General features: G+C 44.7%; 1 protein-coding gene across 1 annotated transcript in view; it reads right to left on the bottom strand.

Moving 5' to 3' along the window:
• EEFSEC (eukaryotic elongation factor, selenocysteine-tRNA specific) overlaps window positions 1–21,289 on the bottom strand; it is a 312,677-nt gene that overhangs the window by 92,124 nt on the left and 199,264 nt on the right. Inside the window, exon 5 of the mRNA XM_007668320.2 lies at window positions 17,214–17,855. Coding sequence (XP_007666510.2) covers window positions 17,214–17,855 — 642 coding nt within the window. The remainder of the gene's footprint in view (window positions 1–17,213; window positions 17,856–21,289) is intronic.

The raw sequence follows: 21,289 nt of genomic DNA, 5'->3' as shown, positions 1-21,289 counted from the left end.
CAACCTTAATAGTGTAAGTTCCTTGTGGGCAGGGTGTTCTTATGCCTTTATACTTGCCCACGTGTTTCATTCAATCATACTTATTGAGCGTTTACTGTGTGGAGAGCACTATACTAAGCGCTTGATACAGTGCACTTCACCCAGTGGGTGCTTTGAATAAATGCCTTTACTATACCCCTTTTCAGCTTCACACTTCAGACTCCTGCTCTCCTATAGGTTGCAAGTTACCGATCTGACAGAGAAACATATCGATAGCAGTGGATTGCTTTTCTAGAAATGGCAGATTCTGGTCATGGAAATCGCAAAACTATAGAAATTCTAACATTGAGTTGTTAGAACAAATTGAAGTTCTTAATTTCATGAAGAAATAGGTTCAGATGAATGAGGGAAGATTCAGAGAATCACTTTGTCTCCAAAGCTTGTGGCTCTGATATCATTTACTGGTCACTTCACATCTCTGGACTTTGAATCCTCCAAGATTAAATTACATTACTATTACCAGTATTGTATCTATCTTCCCACCTGCATTATTAAAGGGTTGGTTGGTATAGGTTGAGAAGCAGCGTGGCCTAGTGGATAGAGCACAGGCCTGGGAGTCAGAAGGACCTGGGCTCTAAACCTGGCTCCGCCACTTGTCTAGTATGTGACCCTGGGCAAGTCATTTCACTTCTCTGGGCCTCAGTTCCCTCATCTGTAAAATAGGGATCAAGACTGTGAACCCTATTGTGGGACAGGGACTGTGTCCAACCCAACTGTCTTGTATCTACACCAGCGCTTAGAACAGTGCCTGGGGAATAGTAAGTGCTTAAAAAATTCCACAATTATTATTATTATCATTATAGGTAAATTGCTTGAAATAACTGGAGAAAAGGGAAGAAGCATTACTAATTTAACAGACGCTCAAGGGTCCGAGCCCTAATATTTTTGAAATCCATCCACGAAACACAGGACCATTATCAACGCTGTAGATACAAACCCAGTGTAGTCTGAAGGAGATTCGATAAGATTACAGCTGCCTCAACACAGATCTAAGCAGGCTGATTTTGAGCACTGGCCCGACAGTGGCCGTATCCCTAAACTGCCATGCTTCCAGACTGGGGACGTTTGTTTGACTAGGGAGGGAGGGCTCCATATACAAACCTAAGATCCACAGGCTCCTGAAAGTGGCGTTACATGGGACGCTATGCTTTCAGATCCCAGGACCAAGGGGTGAGAGGGAGGAGACATTGCAAGAACCCATGTCCTTGCCTCTCCAAGCTCAACCTGCTGGAGGGTAGAGAACAGAGACGGCCAATCCTCGGATGGCTCTGGTTCAAGGCTCAGGGGCCAAGGGGGTGGGGGGGGAGAGGAGGGGGCGAGGGGCTTCTTTCTCCCCAGCCCCATAGCAGTTATGTCCCTATCCTTATATTTGGCTGTGTGCCCTAGCTGTAATTTATTTTCATGTTTGTCTCCCCCAGTAGACTGTAAGATCCTTGAGAAGCAGTGTGGTCTAATGGAAAGAACCCGGGCCTGGGAGTCAGAGGACCTGGGTTCTAATCCCGGCTCCGCCAGCTGTCTGCTGGGTGACTTTGGGCAAGTCACTTCCCTTCTCAGGGCCTCAGGTACCTCATCTGGAAGATGGGGAAGCAGTGTGACTTAGTGGCCACAGCACGGGCCGGGGACTCAGAAGGTCAAGGGCTCTAATCCCGGCTCTGCCACTTGTCTGTTCTATGACCTTGGGCAAGTCACTTCACTCCTCTGGGCCTCAGTTATCTCATCTGTAAAATGGGGATTGAGACTGTGAGCCCCATGTGGGACAGGGATTGTGTCCAACCCAATTTGCTTGTACCCACCCCGGCGCTTGGTACAGTGCCTGGCACATAGTGAGCGCTTAACAAATACCACAGTTATTATTATTATTATTATTATTATTATGTGGGACATGGACTGTGTCCACCCTGATTAGCTTGCATCTACCTCAGATTTTAGTACAGTGCCTGGCATATAGTAAGCACTTAACAGATACCATAAAGAAAAGGAGTTTGCTCTAATTTCGGAGAACCAAGTTCAAATCCTAAATACGCTACTGGCTTGTGGTTAAAGCTCAGGCATGTCACAATCTTCTTGAGTCTAAATTTTCTGATCTGTAAAAGTAAGCCCGTCATTGGGCAGGGAATGTCTCTATCTGTTGCCGAATTGTACATTCCAAGCACTTAGTACAATGCTCTACACATAGTAAGCGCTCAATAAATACTATTGAATGAATGAATGAACAAAATGGAGATAATCCCACTTGTCCCTCTCTTCTTCCAGGGGATTTTTCTGAGAATAAAATTTGGTGACTGATGTGAAAGAACTTTAAAAAAATAAAAACACAAATCAAATGTGTTCTTACTTAAGGGTGCAACTCAATGATCATACCGCCCCGCCGCCCACCCAGCCCCCATCAAGGCCTCACCAGGGAGTCCACTAAGATTGCCAAATTAAGAAACAAAGGAACTGAACTCAAATTGGAAGAAAAGATTCCAGAATGTTGAGTCACAAGCAATCTATCCTTCTTTGCTCATATTCTTACGTGTGCATTTGGGAGTTTGGGGGATCCATAACTATCATACTCTTTCTCCAAGCCTTTGGACCACTGTCAGAGATCACGCTGCAACGGGTGGATGAAATGTGCTTAATTGTGTGTTATGGTGTATGTATTCATAGGCACCGCTCTGTAGAAATTGTGCTGGGCTATGCCATAGAATGACTAGCCCTTTGAAAGATCTAATTAGGGATAACAGTGGGAGGTGACGGTTAGGGTTAAAAAAAAAAAAATCAATAGTAGTATGTGTTTCAGGGAAGATGCCGTGTAAAGGAGAGGGGTCAATTTGCTAGCTCTGGGTAAATCTCTTTCAAAAATCATCCTCGTAAAATAACAAAGGGTCCAAATATGTCTGTCATCCCCTTACATGAAACTCAAAATTCCAGTTGCTTTACCAGCAACTTAGTTCCAATCAAAGGATTTCCCCATTAATCACCTTTTAAGTTTTCAGAACATCTAGGAAGACAGTCATACTCCTTATTAGCTAACTGGCCTTTTGGGAGAGCTCACTGTCTTTTCTTTTTCTCTCCTCTCTCTCTGCCACCCCCATCCCCTTTTTTTGGTTATAAAATATTATTAACTTAAAAAGCTGAATGCCGCAAAGACAGTAAAGGATATAGTCTCCTCCGAAGCAGGGGCCTAGCAATGAGGGCAGACTAATTTTATTAACTTCAGGGAAACTTCAAAAAGCTTTAGGGCTTTAATGCCAGACAGAGACGACCCCAAAAGTCAGTTTAAGTGCTGCATAAACAAAGGATTAGGGCAAGCGAAAGCTGAAGGCTCCTTGCATTTCTTGTTTATATTGTCATATGACCTAGTGGGAGAGGGAGAGGGCTGGATCTCAGTCTTTAATCCCCCATGGTGTACAGTGGCGTTTCAGTTCACTGACCTACATTATGATAATATTTTTTTTAAATTTATGAGCCGAGGTGCAGAATCAAACTCACTTAAGGCCTTTTGGGGGGGGGGGCGGTGTGGGAGGAGGGAGGTAACAGAAACAGAGAGGGGTTTTGCCTTCTAGCCTCTGCCTCTCACTTGGGTTATAGCGGCAGCTAAGAAAGGGATTTCAAGTTCAAAGGGAACGTCTCTGTTACTCTTGTTTTATGGCTTAGACTAGAGGACACAATAGCATTGATTTGATGAAATATCCCCTCCCGCTCAGCTTTTTTTCCTTTAATTCCATTTGCAGGAGAAAAAATAGCGCTTTATTACTTCGGTTAGTGCCACTTGCTGTCTCATATACCAATTCCCACCAAAGAAACCCTCTCCGCATGCTCCTTTCATGTGAAATTTTATGGTAACGCAAGTGGTCCAGTTACAGTACATCAACCTCTGACACAAAACCTCTGCTCCGAGCTTGATAGCGCTTGATAATGAAATAAGGTGCTTCTAAGGCCATGTGCGAAGTAACCGTATTTTCTGGGAGTTCAAAGGGGGTGGGGCCTCCGGGGGCGTGGGGCATTCAGAGGGTGGGACCAACAATTTAAATTTAGGAGGGGGACGTTCCTGACGTTGGCAATGAGATGAAAGCTTGTCTCTGAGCACTAACAAAAAGCAATGCCCACCCCCAAGGTCTTCGGGTGCCGTCCCTGCAAGGCACCAGTGAAAGTCGTCGCATTTTGAAATTGTCAAGAGGGGATGTTTACCAGAACACTCTACAAGGATTTGAGGTGTGGCTGAAGAAACGGATTCAACCTGCTGCTCTGTGATTCAGTGAAGAGCTAGCAAATAAGTGTCTTTCATGAGGGACGGAGACCGTGTCCCACCTAATTGACTTGTACCTGCCCCGGCGCTTAGAACAGTATTTGACCCCCTATTAAGTGCTTACCAAATATCATCAAAAAATCAAAATAAACCCACAATCCAATTTTCCACTGGTGCATGTTCAGACCATTGTTATTCACCTGATCGCCTTCATCTCTGTGTTATTACTGTATTTAGCATACCATCAGCAGTCGAGCAGGACCAAATAAACCCACATCCAGACTTCAAAGCAAGAGCAATGTGCCCGGTGGCGTCGGCGTGTTTACTGCCGGTCTGGTTACGTCCACCAGTTTCCCCTGCCCAAGTCATCAGAAGTTCCGCAGACAGCCTCGGAAGCCGCTAGCGCATGCTGACAACACGCACGAACTTATCGTCATGGTCTCAGTTTTCTAATTTTCTCATTTTCATATCCCGATCACCTACACTCATTTCCAGGAAGGCATTAGCGCCAGGGGTCCAAGTACAGGGTTGCTGAGCTCTGCTACATTACAGCTTTTCGCTTCCCCTTATGGCTAGAACGTTGTCAGAGAGTCCCACAACATGAATCTCTTTCGTTACAACTTACTGTAGTATGGGAAGAAACTGTTGGGTGCGTGGGCTTGGAACGGGTGAGTGCCGTGGAGCGAGTTTTCCTTAAGAATTTTCCAAGAATGTAACCCTAGCATGAAAGGATGGTTCACCCATCTGTCTGAGTTTTTCCCCCAAAATCCACACAAGCTCCCCAGCTCCATCCCAACTGTACCTGTTCTCCAAAAACTGCATAATTCTAGAAAATAATTGATCCAAAGATTTTAAGCTCATTGTAGGCAGGGAACGTGCCAACTCTGTTGTATTGTCTTATGCTGTCGAGTCGTTTCCAACCCACAGCGACAACATGGACACGTCTCTTCCAGAATGCCCCGCCTCCATCTGCAATTGTTCTGGTAGTGTATCTGTAGAGTTTACTTGGTAAAATACAGAAGTGGTTTACCACTGCCTCCTTTCGCTCAGTCAACTTGAATCTCCGGTCCTGACTCCCATGCCGCTGCTGCCCAGCACAGGTGAGTTTTGACTTGTAACAGTTGCCTTCCACTAGCGAGCCACTGGCCAAGCTAGGAATGGAATGGGTAGGCTTCTGCTTGACTCTCCCTCTCGTAGTCAAGACTGGTAGCTTACTATGTGCTAGGCACTGGATATAAGCCAATCACGTTGGACACAGTCCCTGTCCCACATGGGACTCACAGTCTTAATCCCCATTTTACAAAGTAACAGATACAGAGATGTTAAGTGACTTGCCCAAGGTCACACAGCAGGCTAAATGGCAGAGGCAAGATTAGAACCCCGGTCCTTCTGACTCCCAGGCCCATGTTCTGCACATTAGGCCACGCTGATTCTAGAACTGTTTAATACAGTACTCTGGACACACTAAGCACTCAGTAAACAGTAAGAGAAGCAGCGTGGTTTAATGAAAAGAGCACGGACTTGGGAGTCAGAGGTTGTGGGTTCTAATCCCAGCTCTGCCGCTTGTCAACTGTGTGACTTTGGGCAAGTCACTTCACTTCTCTGGGCCTTAGTTAGCTCATCTGTAAAATGGGGATTAAGACTGTGAGCCCCACGTGGGACAACCTGATGACACTGTATGTACCCCAGAGCTCAGAACAGCGCTTGGCACATAGTAAGTGCTTAACAAATACCAACATTATTATTAAACACCACTGATTGATGGATTGATTAAAAAAACATGGATTGGTTATTTATTCTAACCATCCCATGAAAATACAAAGGGACTCTCAAAACATTTCTTGCCTGTGGGAAAACTCCTCCTTGGGTAACATCACTGAGCAATTCAGCAAAGTTTTAAGATTCCTGGAAGTTGGTGTCTACAATGTGCATTTCCAGGATAAACAACTCCATCTCCAGATTTCTTGGGAGCTCAGAGCATTTGCATTCATCCTCCCCATATCACTATAAGGAGGAAGAAACAATTTTTTTCTCTGTCTTTTTCTTCCCACTGAAAGTCAGGAATACAGAGGCATAAAGGGAGAGCACCCATTTGAATAATGATGGGTTTATCAAGGACCAAAGGACAGATAATCTCTGGAGAAAAACCATTTAGCCACAGTGTGTATTCCCTGCCCTAAATAAATCTAAGCCTAAGAATTATCCTTTCCTCCCCTGTACCCTCCCAGTTTGGTCCCTGCCTTTGAATTATTGATTTATGATATTGATTCCTCCCCAGTAATAGGGAACAGTTCAAATCACCTTTCGGAAAAATCTAAAATCTAACCTGTGCAAACACTATTAGACTTCCCCTCCCTCGTATATACACACACACACACACACACGAGTGACATAAGAAATAGGCCCATTACTCCTGCCACTCACTTTTAGTTTTTCAGGTCCTGTTGTAGGAGGCTGCAGTGTTCACGGAATCTGACCTACCCAGAACAGCAGGAAGGTTTCTCTCTTTCCCATGGATTTTGGTGCTACTTCCTGTCCTAGATGGATCAAGCATTTGACCGTGATGGGAAATGGGCCGGGTAGCCATATGAAGAGGGAAAATCCCGATGGGAAGGCAGAATTCTGGCACTTGGCCTCTCTACCCAGCTCAAGCTTTCTTCTTAACCTTTTTCAGTGAGAATTCTTTGAGCAAATCACAGATAGAAAGGGAGAGGGGTCGACTTGGCAAAACCAGGCATTCAGCCCTCTTCTCTTACTTTTCCAAATAATCTCAGCATTTCTGCTAGCTACTTTCTCAATCAGCTAGGTCTAATATGAGCAATACCTGTATATACTAACATAAATTTTTTTAAATGGCATTTGTTAAGCACTTATTATTTGCCAGGCACTCTACCAAGTGCTGCTGGGGTTGATAAAAGGCACAGAGACGTTAACTGATTTGCCCAAGGTCACAGAGCAGACAAGCGGCAGGGCTGGGATTAGAACACAGGGCCTTCCGATTCCCAGACCTGTGCTCTATCCACTTGGCCAGGCTAGCAAATATTTGTTCTTAGCTAAACATCATAACTTTAATTATGTGGATTTGGGTCCTCAAAGAGTTGGGAAGAGAAACTACCCAACAAGCAGGTTACTTGTTCTATAGTATACTAATCTTCTTGTACTCGCCCAAGCACTTAGTACAGTGCTTTGCACACAGTAGGCACTCAATAAATCCTTTTGTTCGACTGACTGCAGTTCCAGAAATTGCCTCCGAAGCCAAAGCCTGAAATCCCTTGAATTTGCACTTGGAGATTCTGAAATCCTAGAATATTTTTTCACGGGAAGATCGACGTCTTTGTCAGACAAATGCTCTCCTGCCTAGGGCCACAGGAACTAGCAGGTAGAAGGAGCTGAGCCAGTGGTTGTTGTCAAATGACATCAGGAAAAAAAGGGAAGCATCAGACCCCATCTCAAATGAAATTAACAGGCAATATTATCAGAATATTAGAGAAGCAGCGTGGCTCAGTGGAAAGAGCACGGGCTTTGGAGTCAGAGTTCATGGGTTCGAATCCCGGCTCGGCCACTTGTCTGCTGTGTGACTTTGGGCAAGTCACTTAACTTCTCTGTGCCTCAGTTCCCTCATCTGTAAAATGGGGATTAAGACTGTGAGCCCCACGTGGGACAACCTGATTCCCCTGTGTCTACCCCAGCGCTTAGAACAGTGCTCGGCACATAGTAAGCGCTTAACAAATACCAACATTATTATTATTATTAGAAGGGCAGGAGAGCCTGGAGGTGACGGAGAGGGGTTCAGATTTTCCAACGAGGCGACTCTCAGGAAAGTTCATAGCAAGCATTACGCATTTGGTTTGGGGTTAAATGGTTGACTTCTAACTAGAATTTCTCTTCGATCCCTCCTCGGCTGCTTCAAGTCTACTGGCCAGCAGACACGTCAACCAAGAAAGTGCAGTGGTTATCTTCCAGCAAAGAACCGTATCACTTGGAAAGGCTCCCTTTTTTTTTTTTTAATGATATCTGTTAAGTGCTTACTATGTACCAGGCACTGTACTAAGTGCTGAGGTAGATGTAACCTAATCAAGTTGGGCACAGTCCATGTCCCACATGGGGCTCACAGTCTTAATCCCCATTTTCTAGATGAGGGAACTGAGGCACAGAGAAGTTAAGTGACCTTCCCAAGGCCACACTTCATAGCCTACCAACACAGGAAGAAAGACGTGCTAAACCTAGCAGAGAGAGGGGCAGCAGAATGTTCCAGTCGGTTTGGCCTGCGCCAGAGAGCAACAGAGGCTGTGACTTGGTTAGTGGTGATGGTGATGTCCAAATTGGTCCTTAAGGGAAGCCCCCTTTAGGTTAGATGCGGGTCTTGATACCACGATGTTTTGTCAAGAGTCTGTCCCCTAAATCCCCCAGAGCACGGAGGCGTTTTAACCTCTTCACTGCCACCTCATCTGCCCTCTCCTCGGCTAGCTGTACAGGAAATTTTCCTTTGGCATGGATGGAATGTTGGAACACAGAGAACAGGACGTTCAGCTGCATGAACAAGCCCTCTGACGTACCCTGGAATACCTGATGGCAGTCAAGCACAACTGGAATGGAAACTCAGAGAGAGATGGAACAAGATCTGTACAGGACATTTCTCCTATACTTAGGAACCAGTACAAAGAGCACCGTTGGCTCCTGATTTCAGAGAGGCAGAATTCTTGTTGGGTCTCGGTTTCCAAGTATCAGAAAGTACCATTCTTTGTCTCAAATCCAATCACATTAATTGAGAGGAAAAAATAGATCCAGGGTTCTAGCACCGGATGAATTTAGGACTCTGGTATGAAGTGGTCTGACCTGAGTGAGAATGGAAACAAAGGGCAGCGCCGTGAATGTCTGATTTCTCCTAGATAAAAGGAGCTTTAGTTTACTGGGAAATCCATTTCATCTGAATGGCAAGGAGCTCGGGTTAGATTTAATGTTTTACAGCCACAGAGTTCCACTTGCGGGGGAAGTGGGGAGGATGTCCTACCGTGTCCAATTTTCATCTGTGGATTTTTCCCAGCACTTAAAATAGTGCTCTGCACAGAGTAAATGCTTAATAAATACTCCGACCACTTCTACCTCCAACTGAAATGGACAGCAAAGGTGCAGTACCTCTGTGCTCCTGCCCTTCACAGGAAATCTCATCGCTGATCTTCCCATGTGAAGGTTAATCAATCATATTTCAATCAATCACATTTACTGAGTGCTAACTGTGTGCAGAGCCCTATACTAAGCACCCGGGAGAGTACAATATAACAGAGGTGGTAAACATGCTCCCTGCAAGAGGGCCCTTCATTTCTTACAGAGGCAAGACGCTTTTTTGGGTGGACTATTATTTTGCACCTCTCTGGGGAAAGAAAATGGTGTAGAGAGAAAAATAACACAAACTCCCTTATTTAGCACAGAGGACAACATCTGCCTGCCTCAGAGCCAAGAAAAGGCATCCTAAACTCACATAACTAATCTCTATCCATCCATCTGCAGCAGGGTGGGGCCCGTCTGATTTCAGGATTTCTATTAGAGACATCGTATATTAAAAAGGGTCTCAGCACCACCCAAATGTTCCTGTTCCTGTCCCTGTTGCTTTTCTTTCTTCACAAGACAGCATCTGATCCTCACTTCCTTCATTAAAACAACAGTGTATCTCCAGCTGTTGGAAAAATCAATGGAACATTACCCTGACCATCTTCCCACAAGCATCCATGAGGTCTCATTTCATACCCCTCCACTTTGAACCTCTTGCTTCAATTACCACATAAGTGGTGCCAATTTGGTGTCTATCAAGGAAATACAGTAACCCAGGAGTGCCTTCATGTATGAATGCTGAGGTTCTTCAAAGTATCAAAGAGGGTAAAAGCCATTAAGGTCATGGTAGCAGCTCTGGGGCTGCTGAGTGGTTTCCTTCTGGGCTCCCTCAGGGGCGAGAACCCTGGGAAACCCAGCAAGCAACGGGGCAGCAGCAGCCAGAACAGGTGAGCAGAGAAATGGATCCCGCTGCCACCAAGGGCTCCCCAGAGGTCAAGCCTCTCCTAATAATGATGGTATCTGTTACGCACTTACTATGTGCCAGGCACTGTACTAAGTGCTGGGGTGGATACAAGCAAATTGAGTTGGACACAATCCATGTCCCATTTGGGGCTCCCAGTTTCAATCCCCATTTTACAGATGAGGTAACTGAGGCCCAGAGAAGTGAAGTGACTTGCCCAAGGTCACACAGCAGATAAGTGACAGAGCCGGGATTAGAACCCTTGACCGTCTGACTCCCAGGCCCCTGCTCTATCCACTACGCTATGCTGCTTCTCACTACGCCAATACAAAGCAGCCTCTAGCCACTGAAGCAAAAACTCGGAGGAATTATCGTTGGCGGGAGCAGTAGAAACAGCTCTTTTCTGTCCCTCTAGACTGTGAGTTTGTTGTGGGCAGGGAACGCATCTTCCAACTCTGCTGTACTCTCCTGAGCGTTTCATACAGTGCTCCGCACACAGGACGAGCTCAATAAATACCAATGATGGATTGATTGATTGATTTTCTCATCTGCTTTGGCTGCTGCTCTTCCGTTCCCTCAGGGCCAGCCAATGTGTTTGTGTGGAGGTGGATGGAAAGATGGGCTGGATGTAAGACGGGGTAGGAGAGTTGCTTCTGGGAAAAACCTGGAAACTACAGGGATACACTTTCTAAAAATTATTAGAAACACCTGGACTAATGGATTTGTTGAGAAGGGAGTAACTGTTGTGCAATAGCCCCAGTGGAAAGTGCAGTAGTAAGGGGATGTATCTGGGTTTAGAAGAGGTTTGGTGACCACGATATTCTTCTACTTGGGATGACGGGGCGGGGGTGGAGAGTCATGTCTCCTGTTACTGAGAATATCACCACTGTAGTTCATAAAATCAAATAGTGAAGCAGGCTATGGAATATTTTGAGAGAAGTTAAAGGCTAACTAGATAAACCTTTCATCTATTTTAAAAGCCCTTAAAGTTCCCTGTTCAAAGCAGAAAGAACAATGACAGATATTGAGGAAATACGGAGGTATTTATTGACAATGAGATTTCATCAAGAAATTGAGGAGAGATGATTTAAGAACTGAAAGAGAGTTTGGGTGTCAGATAATTAAGCTGGTCTAAGTTATTTCAGTAGGTTACTCCCCTGCCCTGGTTCTGAACTCACATTCCTTCTATGTAAAATCAACTTATTATTACTTTTTTCAAATGGGATTCAAAGGTTGGGGATATACTGATCGGTTCAACTAGAGAGCGTAATCAACATTATTATTCTCCTTTCCTCTTCTGCAGCCCTTAAAATTATCTGATGTCTTGCTACTTCCTCTCAACCCTTGCCTTCTGACTGTTAGCCCCTCAAAGGACAAACAGGACACAAAAGTCCTCAGGCCACTTAAGCTATATCTACTTGCCAGTCACATAAGCACATTCTTAATGCTGATGGCTCACCAGAGGGGCAGCAGAGAAAATGGATCTTGGCGGAATCTCTGGCCAGAATTTCTGTCAGATTTTCAGAGCATGGGAGAGACCCATGAGCAGCTAATCAAAGAAGTTGTTGAACTGGAGAGGCAACTTAATTTAGAAATGGATGATACAAGTGTCAAGGAGCAATCTGTCTCTTTTTCGAAGTATTGTCCAATGGAGACCACACCAAACTTCGATAAGTCAATGCATCACTGCAAGATGCCAGAACAGTTGAAGAAAAGGATATGGTTTCGTCATCACCGGCTAAAATCTTAAGATTAAAAAGTCTTGCAACTGTTTTCAAGACAGAAGGTGAATTTATAACTACGACCGAAGAAGGGCATAATGGAGAGAGGAATTCAGAGGGGTATAGAAGGGTTCAAAACTCGTTAGTCTGTTTCATTGGGGATTTAAGAAGAAACGAAGAGGCTGCTGTTGAGTGCAACTTGGAGAAATTCTTCATTCAAATTGAAAAAACACCACCACAACTGGCAGAACAAACTTCTACTTTTGCAGCCTTCTTCAAAGACTCAGAGTCATATGACAACTCCTCATCTAGTCAAAAGTTGATTGCTAGGCTTTGAACTGCTTTAGGATCATTACAGTATCAAGCACAACAAGGAATTTCATACTACTTTTCCAGAGATTCTGGAACGGATCCTACGTTATCCCATGTAAGCCTAGGTGTAAAAGCACCCCATGAAACAACAATTTCAAGGAATGAGACACAGTTGTATCTTGGAGTACACCTGCACAGTTTACTGTGGCATTAGAAATAGTCATTAAACTATTAAGACCAAGTAAGTTTATGCCAGAGAAGTAGAAAAAAATGCTCACTTAATTCACTCTATTACCAGTGAACTGCCATGGGAGAGGCTGTCTAATAAAAAAAAAAGTGTGGGCTGATAAATTTTCATAATTAGTTATAGTGGGGTGCTTTAAAGCAAGGCTTCACATGATTACAAAATACTGCTTTTGCTTGGAGAGGAAACATGATGGTCAGCGCTGGGAACATTAAGAACCAGAAGTAGTTGGGAAAAATGACTGTAGAAGCATGAACTAAGATAAGGAGAATTAAGATAAGGACAAGAAAACTAAGTTCTAACAAAACTGGATAGGTCTTGTAAGAGTATCGGCTATTTTGGAGCACACACCAGATTATTTATAGGAATGATCTTTATAGGAAAAAATCAAAATATCCATGTGACGCAGAGTTAATTTTGGATGAAAACCAATACCAAGGTGTTAAAATGATACTGCGAAGAGTAGAAATATCTCAAGATCTATGGGGGAAGAAGAGAGTTTCAGATTTTATAGTATCAACCCACATGCTCACAAACCTGATTATGATTGTCATTATTATTATTACTAATTATTAACTATTATTATTACTACTAATAATAATTATGGTATTTGTCAAGGATTTACTTTAAGCTAAATTCAAGGGTAGGTACAATACAATCAAGTCAGCATAATGACTTTTTTGGACATGATTGAAATGGCATAAGAATAACGATCACAGATTGGGCCTTTCTCCATTTCATTCATCTTTAGAACTTCTAATAAGGAGGAAAATTATTGGCATTATCTCCTAAGGGAAAAAGACATACAACAGGAAAGTGACCTGCCCAAGGTAATATTTAGTGACGAATCCAAGGACTAACATGTCCTACTTAAAAGCCTTGTTAAAATCACGTCCTCCAAGAGGCCTTCCCCAGTTAAGCCCTCATTTCCTCATCTCCCACTCCCTTCTGTGTCGCCTTTGCACTTGGATTTGCACCCTTTCCCAGACTCCATCCTCAGCCCTACAGCACTTATGTACAGATCTGTAATTAATGTGTTGATTTTAACATCAGTCTTCCCCTCTAGAACGTAAGCTCATTGTGGGCAGGGAATGTGTCTGCTAAATCTGTTGTACTGTACTTTCCCAAAAACTTAGTCCAGTGTTCTGCACATAGTAACTGCCCTAAAAATACCAATGATTGATTGATGGGTAGTTTTGTGGTAACTTCAAAAGGCTACCGAGCCTTTGATATAAAGAGGAAATGTAGAGAAGTGGAACATTCCCTTATAATTATTGCCTTATTGCCTTTTACTATTCCTTTATTCATCCTTCCCTCAGCCCCACAGCACTCATGTACCCATCTCTCCAGTTAACTGGCTCTCTCCATAGCCCCATCCCCCTCCTACCATTCCTCTCAAAACTCCCTGAATGAGTTGTTTGCGCCAGCTGCCTGAAGTTCTTCTCCTCCAATTCTCTCCTTGACCCCCTCCAATCTGGCCTCCGTCTCCTTCACCCACAGAAACTACTCCATGAGAAGCAGTGTGGCTCAGTGGAAAGAGCTCGGGCTTGGGAGGCAGAGGTTGTGGGTTCTAATCCCAGCTCTGCTGCTTGCCAGCTGTGTGACTTTGGGCAATTCACTTAACTTCTCTGTGCCTCAGTTACTTCATCTGTAAAATGAGGATTAAAACCGTGAGGCCCACGTGGGACAACCTGATCACCTTGTATCCCCCAGTGCTTAGAACAGTGCTTTGCACATAGTAAGCGCTTAACAAATACCATTTATTTTTTTACTCTCTCGAAGGTGACCACTGATCTCCTTCTTACCGAATCCAATGGCCTCTACTCCATCCTCATTCTCCTCGACCTCTCAGATGCCTTCGACGCTCCTTTCTCCTGGAAACACTATCCAACCTTGGCTTCGCTGACGCTGTCCTCTCTTGGTTCCCCTCCTATCTCTCTGCCCACTCATTCTCGGTCTCTTTCGAGGGCTCCTCCTCTGCCTCCCATCCTCTAACTGTGGGAGTCCCTCAAGGCTCAGTTCTGGATCTCCTTCTATTCTCCATCTACACCCACTCCCTTGGAAAACTCATTTGCTCCCATGGCTTCAACTACCACCTCCAGGTTTATGATTCCCAAATCTATATCTCCAGTCCTGATCTCTCTCCCTCTCTGCAGTCTCACATCTCCTCTTGCCTTCAAGACATCTCTACTTGGATATCCGACTGACAACTCAAACTTCACATGAGAAGCAGCGTGGCTTAGTGGAAAGAGCAGGGGCATGGGGGTCAGAGGACATGGGTCCCGGTCCTTCGCCACTTGTCTGCTGTGTGACCTTGGGCAAGCCACTTAACTTCTCTGTGCCTCAGTTACCTCATCTGTAAAATGGGGATTAAGACTGTGAGCCCCTCGTGGGACAACCTGATTACGTCGTACCTACTCCGATGCCTAGAACAGTTCTTGGCACATAGTAAGCGCTTAACAAATGCCATAATAATAATAATAATAATATTGGCATGTCCAAAAGAGAATTCCTTATCTTCCCTGTCTTCCCCATGATTTTCCCATCACTGTAGACAGCACCACCATCCTTCCCATCTCTCAAGCCCGTAACCTTGGTGTTATCCTGACTCTTCTTTCTCATTCAACCTACATATTATATCTATCACTAAATCCTGTCAGTTCAACCTTCAAGACATCGCTGAAATCTGCCCTTTCCTCTCCATCCAAACTGCTACCACATTAACGCAAGCACTTATCTCATCCAACTTTGATTACTGTATCAACCTCCTCGCTTATCTCCCTGCCTCTTGTTTCCCACTCCAGTCCATACTTCACTCTGCTGTCCCAATCATTTTTCTGCTAAAATGTTCAGTCCATGTTTTCCCAATCCTCAAGAATCTCCAGTGGCTGTCCATCCACCTCTGCATCAGACAAAAATTCCTTACCATTGGCTTTAAAGCACTCAGTCACTTTGCCCACTCCTACCTCCCCTTGTTGCTCTCCTACTACAAACCAGCCCACACACTTTGCTCCTCTAATGCCAACCTATTCACTGTTCCTCGATCTCATCTATCTCGCTGCCGACCTCTCACTCATGCCCTGCCTCTGGCCTTCTCTCTTTGTATCTGATAATTAATTTCTCCACTTTCAAAGCCTTAATAAAGGCACTTAGAAAGGTGCTCAGCGCTTAGAACAGTGCTTGGCACATAGTAAGTGCTTAACAAATACCATCATTTATTTTATTTATTCTCCAAGAGGCCTTCCCTAAGTCCTCATTTCCACTTTTTCCACTCTCTTTTGTGTCGCTCTGATGTGCTTCCTTTTTATTCACCCCTCCCTCGGCCCCACAGCACATATCCATAATTTATCTATATTAACGTCTGTCTTCCACTCTAGTCTGTGAGCTCGTTGTGAGCAGGAAATATGTCCACCAACTCTGTTATGTTGTACTCTCGCAAGCGCTTAGTACAGTGCCCCGCACACATTAAGTGCTCAATAAATACAATTGACTGATTGATTGCCAAAGCTGGACCCTGGCTAGACATAACGTAAGCCATGGGTAGTACAATTGTGAAAAAGAAAAGGAGACTTCTGCAAGTTCAACTGCCTCACCTAGATGACTCATCATCATCATCAAATAGCAAACGCCATGAAGGTGCCTGGCAGTCTACTAACCCCTCATCCTTGACTCTGCTCTCTCATTCACCCACAAAGCCAATCCGTAACCAAAGCCTGCCGGTCTCACTTTCACAACATCGCCAAGATCCACCCTTTCCTCTCCATCCAATCCGCTACCACATTAGTACAGTCACTTATCCTATCCTGACTGGATTACTGCATCAGCCTCCTTTCTGATCTCCCAACCTCCCGTCTCTCCCCACTTCGGTCCAAACTTCACTCTGCTGCCCGGATTCTCTTTCTATAGAAATGTTCGGGGCATGTCCCCCCCTCCTCAAAAATCTCCAGCGGTTGCCTATCAACCTCTGAATCAAACTAAAACTCCTCACTATTGGCTTCAAAGCTCTCCATCACCTTGCCCCTTCTTACCTCACCTCCCTTCTCTCCTACATCCTAGCCCCACACACTCCACTCCTCTGGTGCTATCCTTCTCACTGAGACTCGATCTTTCCCGTCTCACTGCTGACCCTGGCCCACATCCTACCTCTGGCCTGGAATGCCCTCCCTCCTCAAATCCACTAATCACACTTCCCCCCTTCAAAGCCCTACTGAAGGCGCACCTCCAAGAGGCCTTTCCAGACCAAGCCCCCCACTTTTACTCAGCTCCCCTTCCCCTCCACGTCACCCCGACTTGCTCCCCTTGCTCTACCCCGCCCCTCCCCACACTACAGCACTTGTGTGTGTGTATATATATATCTAGAATTCTATTTATTTACATTGATGCCTGTTTACTCGTTTTGATGTGCATTTATCTATAATCCTATTTATTTATATTGATGCCTATTTACTTGTTTTGATGTCTGCCTCCCCCCTTCTAGACTGTAAGCCCGGTGTGGACAGGGACTGTCTCTCTTTATTGCTGAATTGTACTTTCTAAGTGTTTAGTACAGTGCTCTGCACACAATAAACGCTCAACAAATTTGATTGAATGAATGAATGAATCCTGTAACTGAGACATAAATAATAATGCAGAAAAAGAAGGACCTCATCTACTCACCCTTTCTACTTGTCCTTCCTTGTGCTTCAGCTTGTATACTTTCAGTTTAGGCAGGAAGGTTTCCATGTAGTTCTTATCTTCCAGTCCTTGAAGCATCACCCCATGGAATGCCAGCCGGCACATGTTGGCATGGATATCGGTGTCTAGCTTGGAGCCAATCACCAGGCACAATTTGGGACAAGTGACTGGCTTCTCAAACTCCAGGAGGGCCCACTGTTGCTGAGGCACCTGCCCTGCTAAAGACTGGTCTTTTTTCTGGTCTTCACTTTCAGTCATCGAGTCCTTGGACAAATACTCCTCCTGATACAGATATTCTTTCTCAAAATCAAAGGAATCCTCCAGAGGCGCTTGGTCAAAGTTATCAGGACTTGGGCTGAAGAACATCACCCTTCCCATGACCGTTTCATGGCCAACTGTTATGTGAAACTTGGCCTTCGTCTGAAGAGTGCCCCGGAAGTAAGGGATCTTCTTAAGGGAGACAATTGCTGCATGGATGGTGTGGAGAGATTCTGGGGTGCACACGAGACCTCGTTCTAGCAGTTTGGGGTCAAACTGGGTCACACAAATACCCAATCGATCTCCTTGCATGGCTGTGGTCACTGGCGTGTGGAACATCTGCATGGACTTAACTTTCTTCACTACCTGTATGGGGTGGCGGGGGAGAGAAAATAAAAAGTAAAAGAAAAAATGAGATGCATTTATCAGAGGCTATCCTAAAACTATTCAGTGATCATCTTCTGCCCAGCGGTAAACTTCCCGCTCTCCATTCCCATGACCAAATCTAGCACCGCTTCAGCGGCACTAGTCGTTTCAACATTACCCAGCTGCGAAAAGCACTCAGATACTCAGACAACGCTAAAAAGCCATTTAGTGGTGGCTTCCATGTGGCTAATGCAGGCAGACCCAATTTTATTGCCTGAATCACAGAGCCACGAGAACTTGATTTGCGATAATGTAATGAGTTCTTGAATCCATTTTGAAGCTTTCTTTCCACGCAGACATGTAGATAGTGGATCGCTGCCAACCGCCATCACCGTACTGCTCCCTAATGACATTATCAATCCCTGGAAGGTTCACGCACTGGAAGTGCCATCTAAAAATCGGGCGTCGTGGCAACTTGCGTGGAGTTATCTTGCAGTTGGAAGATGGTGTGTCAGGGCAGGTGATTGGCAGTGGGGATCCCCTTTCAAATTCATGAGAACCACAAAGAGATGAGAGCTACCTAAGTCTCCTACCTGAAGAATTTGGCCCAGCACTATGGAAACTGCCTTTGCTAAGATTACCAATGTCCTTTCTCAGCTAAAACCAATTTCATCCCTCTTGACCTCTGTCAAATCGCACTTCCTAAGAGATTTCACATACCTACCGAAAGTACATTTTTTTCTTTCAGGGACTCATATTTGTAGAGCTGTAATAATGAAAAACTCCTTACTGAGGCAGAGTGGACTGAGAAAAGCTATTCAAGTCAAGATTTTAAGTCTGGGCTAGAAATTCTCAGCCAGGTGATGAAAATATCAAAAACTCCTTTGTGTTCATTTTGAGCACTCTTCAGAAGGGCTAAAAGTGATTTCCCAATGCTGTCCCATCACTATTATTATCTGCAAGGCTCTTTGTGGTACAACTTGAGGCCAAGTCGTGTTTTTCCCTCCTGCAGACAGAGAAGTGACTTGGCCGAGATCTTGCTAGCAACTAAGGCAAAAATAAGGATGGAGGGATCCCGAGTCTGGACTCTAACTCCTTGACCCCGCTTCCTCCCGCCAGGCTGCCGCTGAAAAGAGTTGCAGAGTGTTGGCTCTGGAGGGCTTTCCACTGAAACGGAATGTTAAGAAGAAAGATCGAACCGAAATGGAAAGGATATATAGGGAATGCCAATGAAAATTCCTTGAGCCAAGATTCTTTGTTTCAAATGTGGTGCCAGGTGGCAGCAATAAATAGAGGCTTCACCCTTAGGAAACATCAGGAAAGGTCTACTTCTATATTTCGAGCCAACAGACGTGGAAAATCTTGGGATGACAGGCCTTTGAGCCGAACTTCCAGGGATGGGGGCTACTGAGGACCGGTGACATCCTATACGATATCACTTGGGCGGAGTCCATAGGGGCAGGTCAGAGGTGGGCTACTCCATACCATTCTGGACCAAGTCCAAAAAATGCAACTTAACCTATAGGCCACTTGTCAAACCTTGCTCCCTCCCCTGAAATAATGATTAAGTGGAGAGAATGAGTTGGTCTTCCTTGGGGACCATCAACTTGATGTTTATAAAGCTGCTTCAACTGGGCTCGGTTCACAATTAAAACACTAGCCCTAAGACCTTTTCCTCTGTGAAAAGTTTTGTATGAATAAGGAGGTGGGGGAGTTGGTTAATTTTTCTGTTTTCCAACTATTTAAATTCAGAAATGGATGGTCACTACTGTGTCTCTAATCAAAACAAACCACTTTCTTGGAGAACGACTTTGGAAAAAGAGGTTAAAGCACTTCCGGAAAATTCTGGATTTTAAAACATGTTTGAAACAAAATCTGCAATCCCTTTCCATGTTTATATTTCTGCAGAACCAATGTAAAAAAAAAAACAAACAAAAAAAACAACTGGAAGCCATAGGTAAAATGTGGGCCAAAGAACCAAGATTGCAGGAAATAATATTGTATTCACAGGGAGTGTGATATATGCTGGCTCTAATTTCTTTGAGCAGCTGCTGGCAGCCATTTCTAGGGGATTTTTTTTTTTTTTTTAACCATCTGAGAAGTGATTTTCTTACCTTGTTTCATTGTACCTAAAGTATGGGGTTAGTCTAGGTAGTCTAAATTTGGTCGATCTCAGCAAATTTGAGATTTTGTACTTTCAAGTTCCTTTGTAAATGGAGAACAAAGAGAATCTTGAAAAATAGGAATTTTTTAATGGCATCTGTCAAATGCTTACTATGTGCCAGGAACTATACTAAATGTTGAGGTAGATACAAGCTAATCAGGTTGGACGCAATCCATGTCCCACTTGGGGTTCACAGTCTTAATCCCCATCTTACGGAAGAGGGAACTGAGGAAAGCAGCAGAGAAGTGACTTGTTTAAGGCTACGCAGCAAGCAAGGGGCAGATCCCTCTGCATGAAACAAAAACTTCTCACTCTGAACTTCAAGGTCCTCCATCACCTTGCCCCCTCCTACCACTCCTCCCTTCTCTCTTTCTACTGCCCACCCCGCACGCTCCGCTCCTCTGCCGCTCACCTCCTCACCGTCCCCCGTTCACGCCTATCCTGCTGTCCCTATCCCACTGTCGACCTCTGGCCCATGTCCTACCGCTGTCTTGGAATGCCCTCCCTCCTCACCTCCGCCAAACTCTCTTCCCCTCTTCAAAGCCCTACTGAGAGCTCACCTCCTCCAAGAGGCCTTCCCAGACTGAGCTTCCCCTTTTCCCTCTGCTCCCTCTCTGCTTCCCCTTCACCTCCCCTCAGCTAAGCCCCCTTTCCCTCTGCTCCTCCTCCTCTCCCTTCCCCTCCCCTCAGCACTGTGCTCATTTGTATATATTTTTATTACCCTATTTATTTTGTTAATGAGGTGTACATCCCCTTGATTCTATTTATCGTGATTAAGTTGTCTTGTTTTTTGTCCGTCTGTCTCCCCCGATTAGACTGTAAGCCCGTCAATGGGCAGGGATTGTCTCTATATCTGTTGCCGAATTGTACATTCCAAGCGCTTAGTACAGTGCTCTGCACATAGTAAGCGTTCAGTAAATACTATTGAATGAATGAATGATTTGAATCCAGATCCTTCTGACTCCCCGGCCCGGGTTTTATCCGCTAGGCCATGCAAGAACTAAACTGATATCTTGGTGAGACCTATCTGATCCCTTTGTTTTCCTTTCAGTGCTAAGCAGAGATGACAGAAGCTTATATCAGAGTGGAGAGTGCAGAACCTCAAGATCACGTCAGATTTTATCCATTTCCTTAGTGCAACTCGAGCCTCGGCAGGGCACCTAACCTTGGATGATGCCCTCACTTGCAAACATTCTAGACCATTGGGGGAAATCAATTAAAATAACAAAGCACCTGTCCTAAGTTTATTCTTCTACTCTGAATCTACTTT

Source organism: Ornithorhynchus anatinus, chromosome X1, assembly GCF_004115215.2.
Source record: "Ornithorhynchus anatinus isolate Pmale09 chromosome X1, mOrnAna1.pri.v4, whole genome shotgun sequence".
Taxonomy (NCBI): domain Eukaryota; kingdom Metazoa; phylum Chordata; class Mammalia; order Monotremata; family Ornithorhynchidae; genus Ornithorhynchus; species Ornithorhynchus anatinus.
This window is presented reverse-complemented; position numbering and strand designations above follow the sequence as displayed.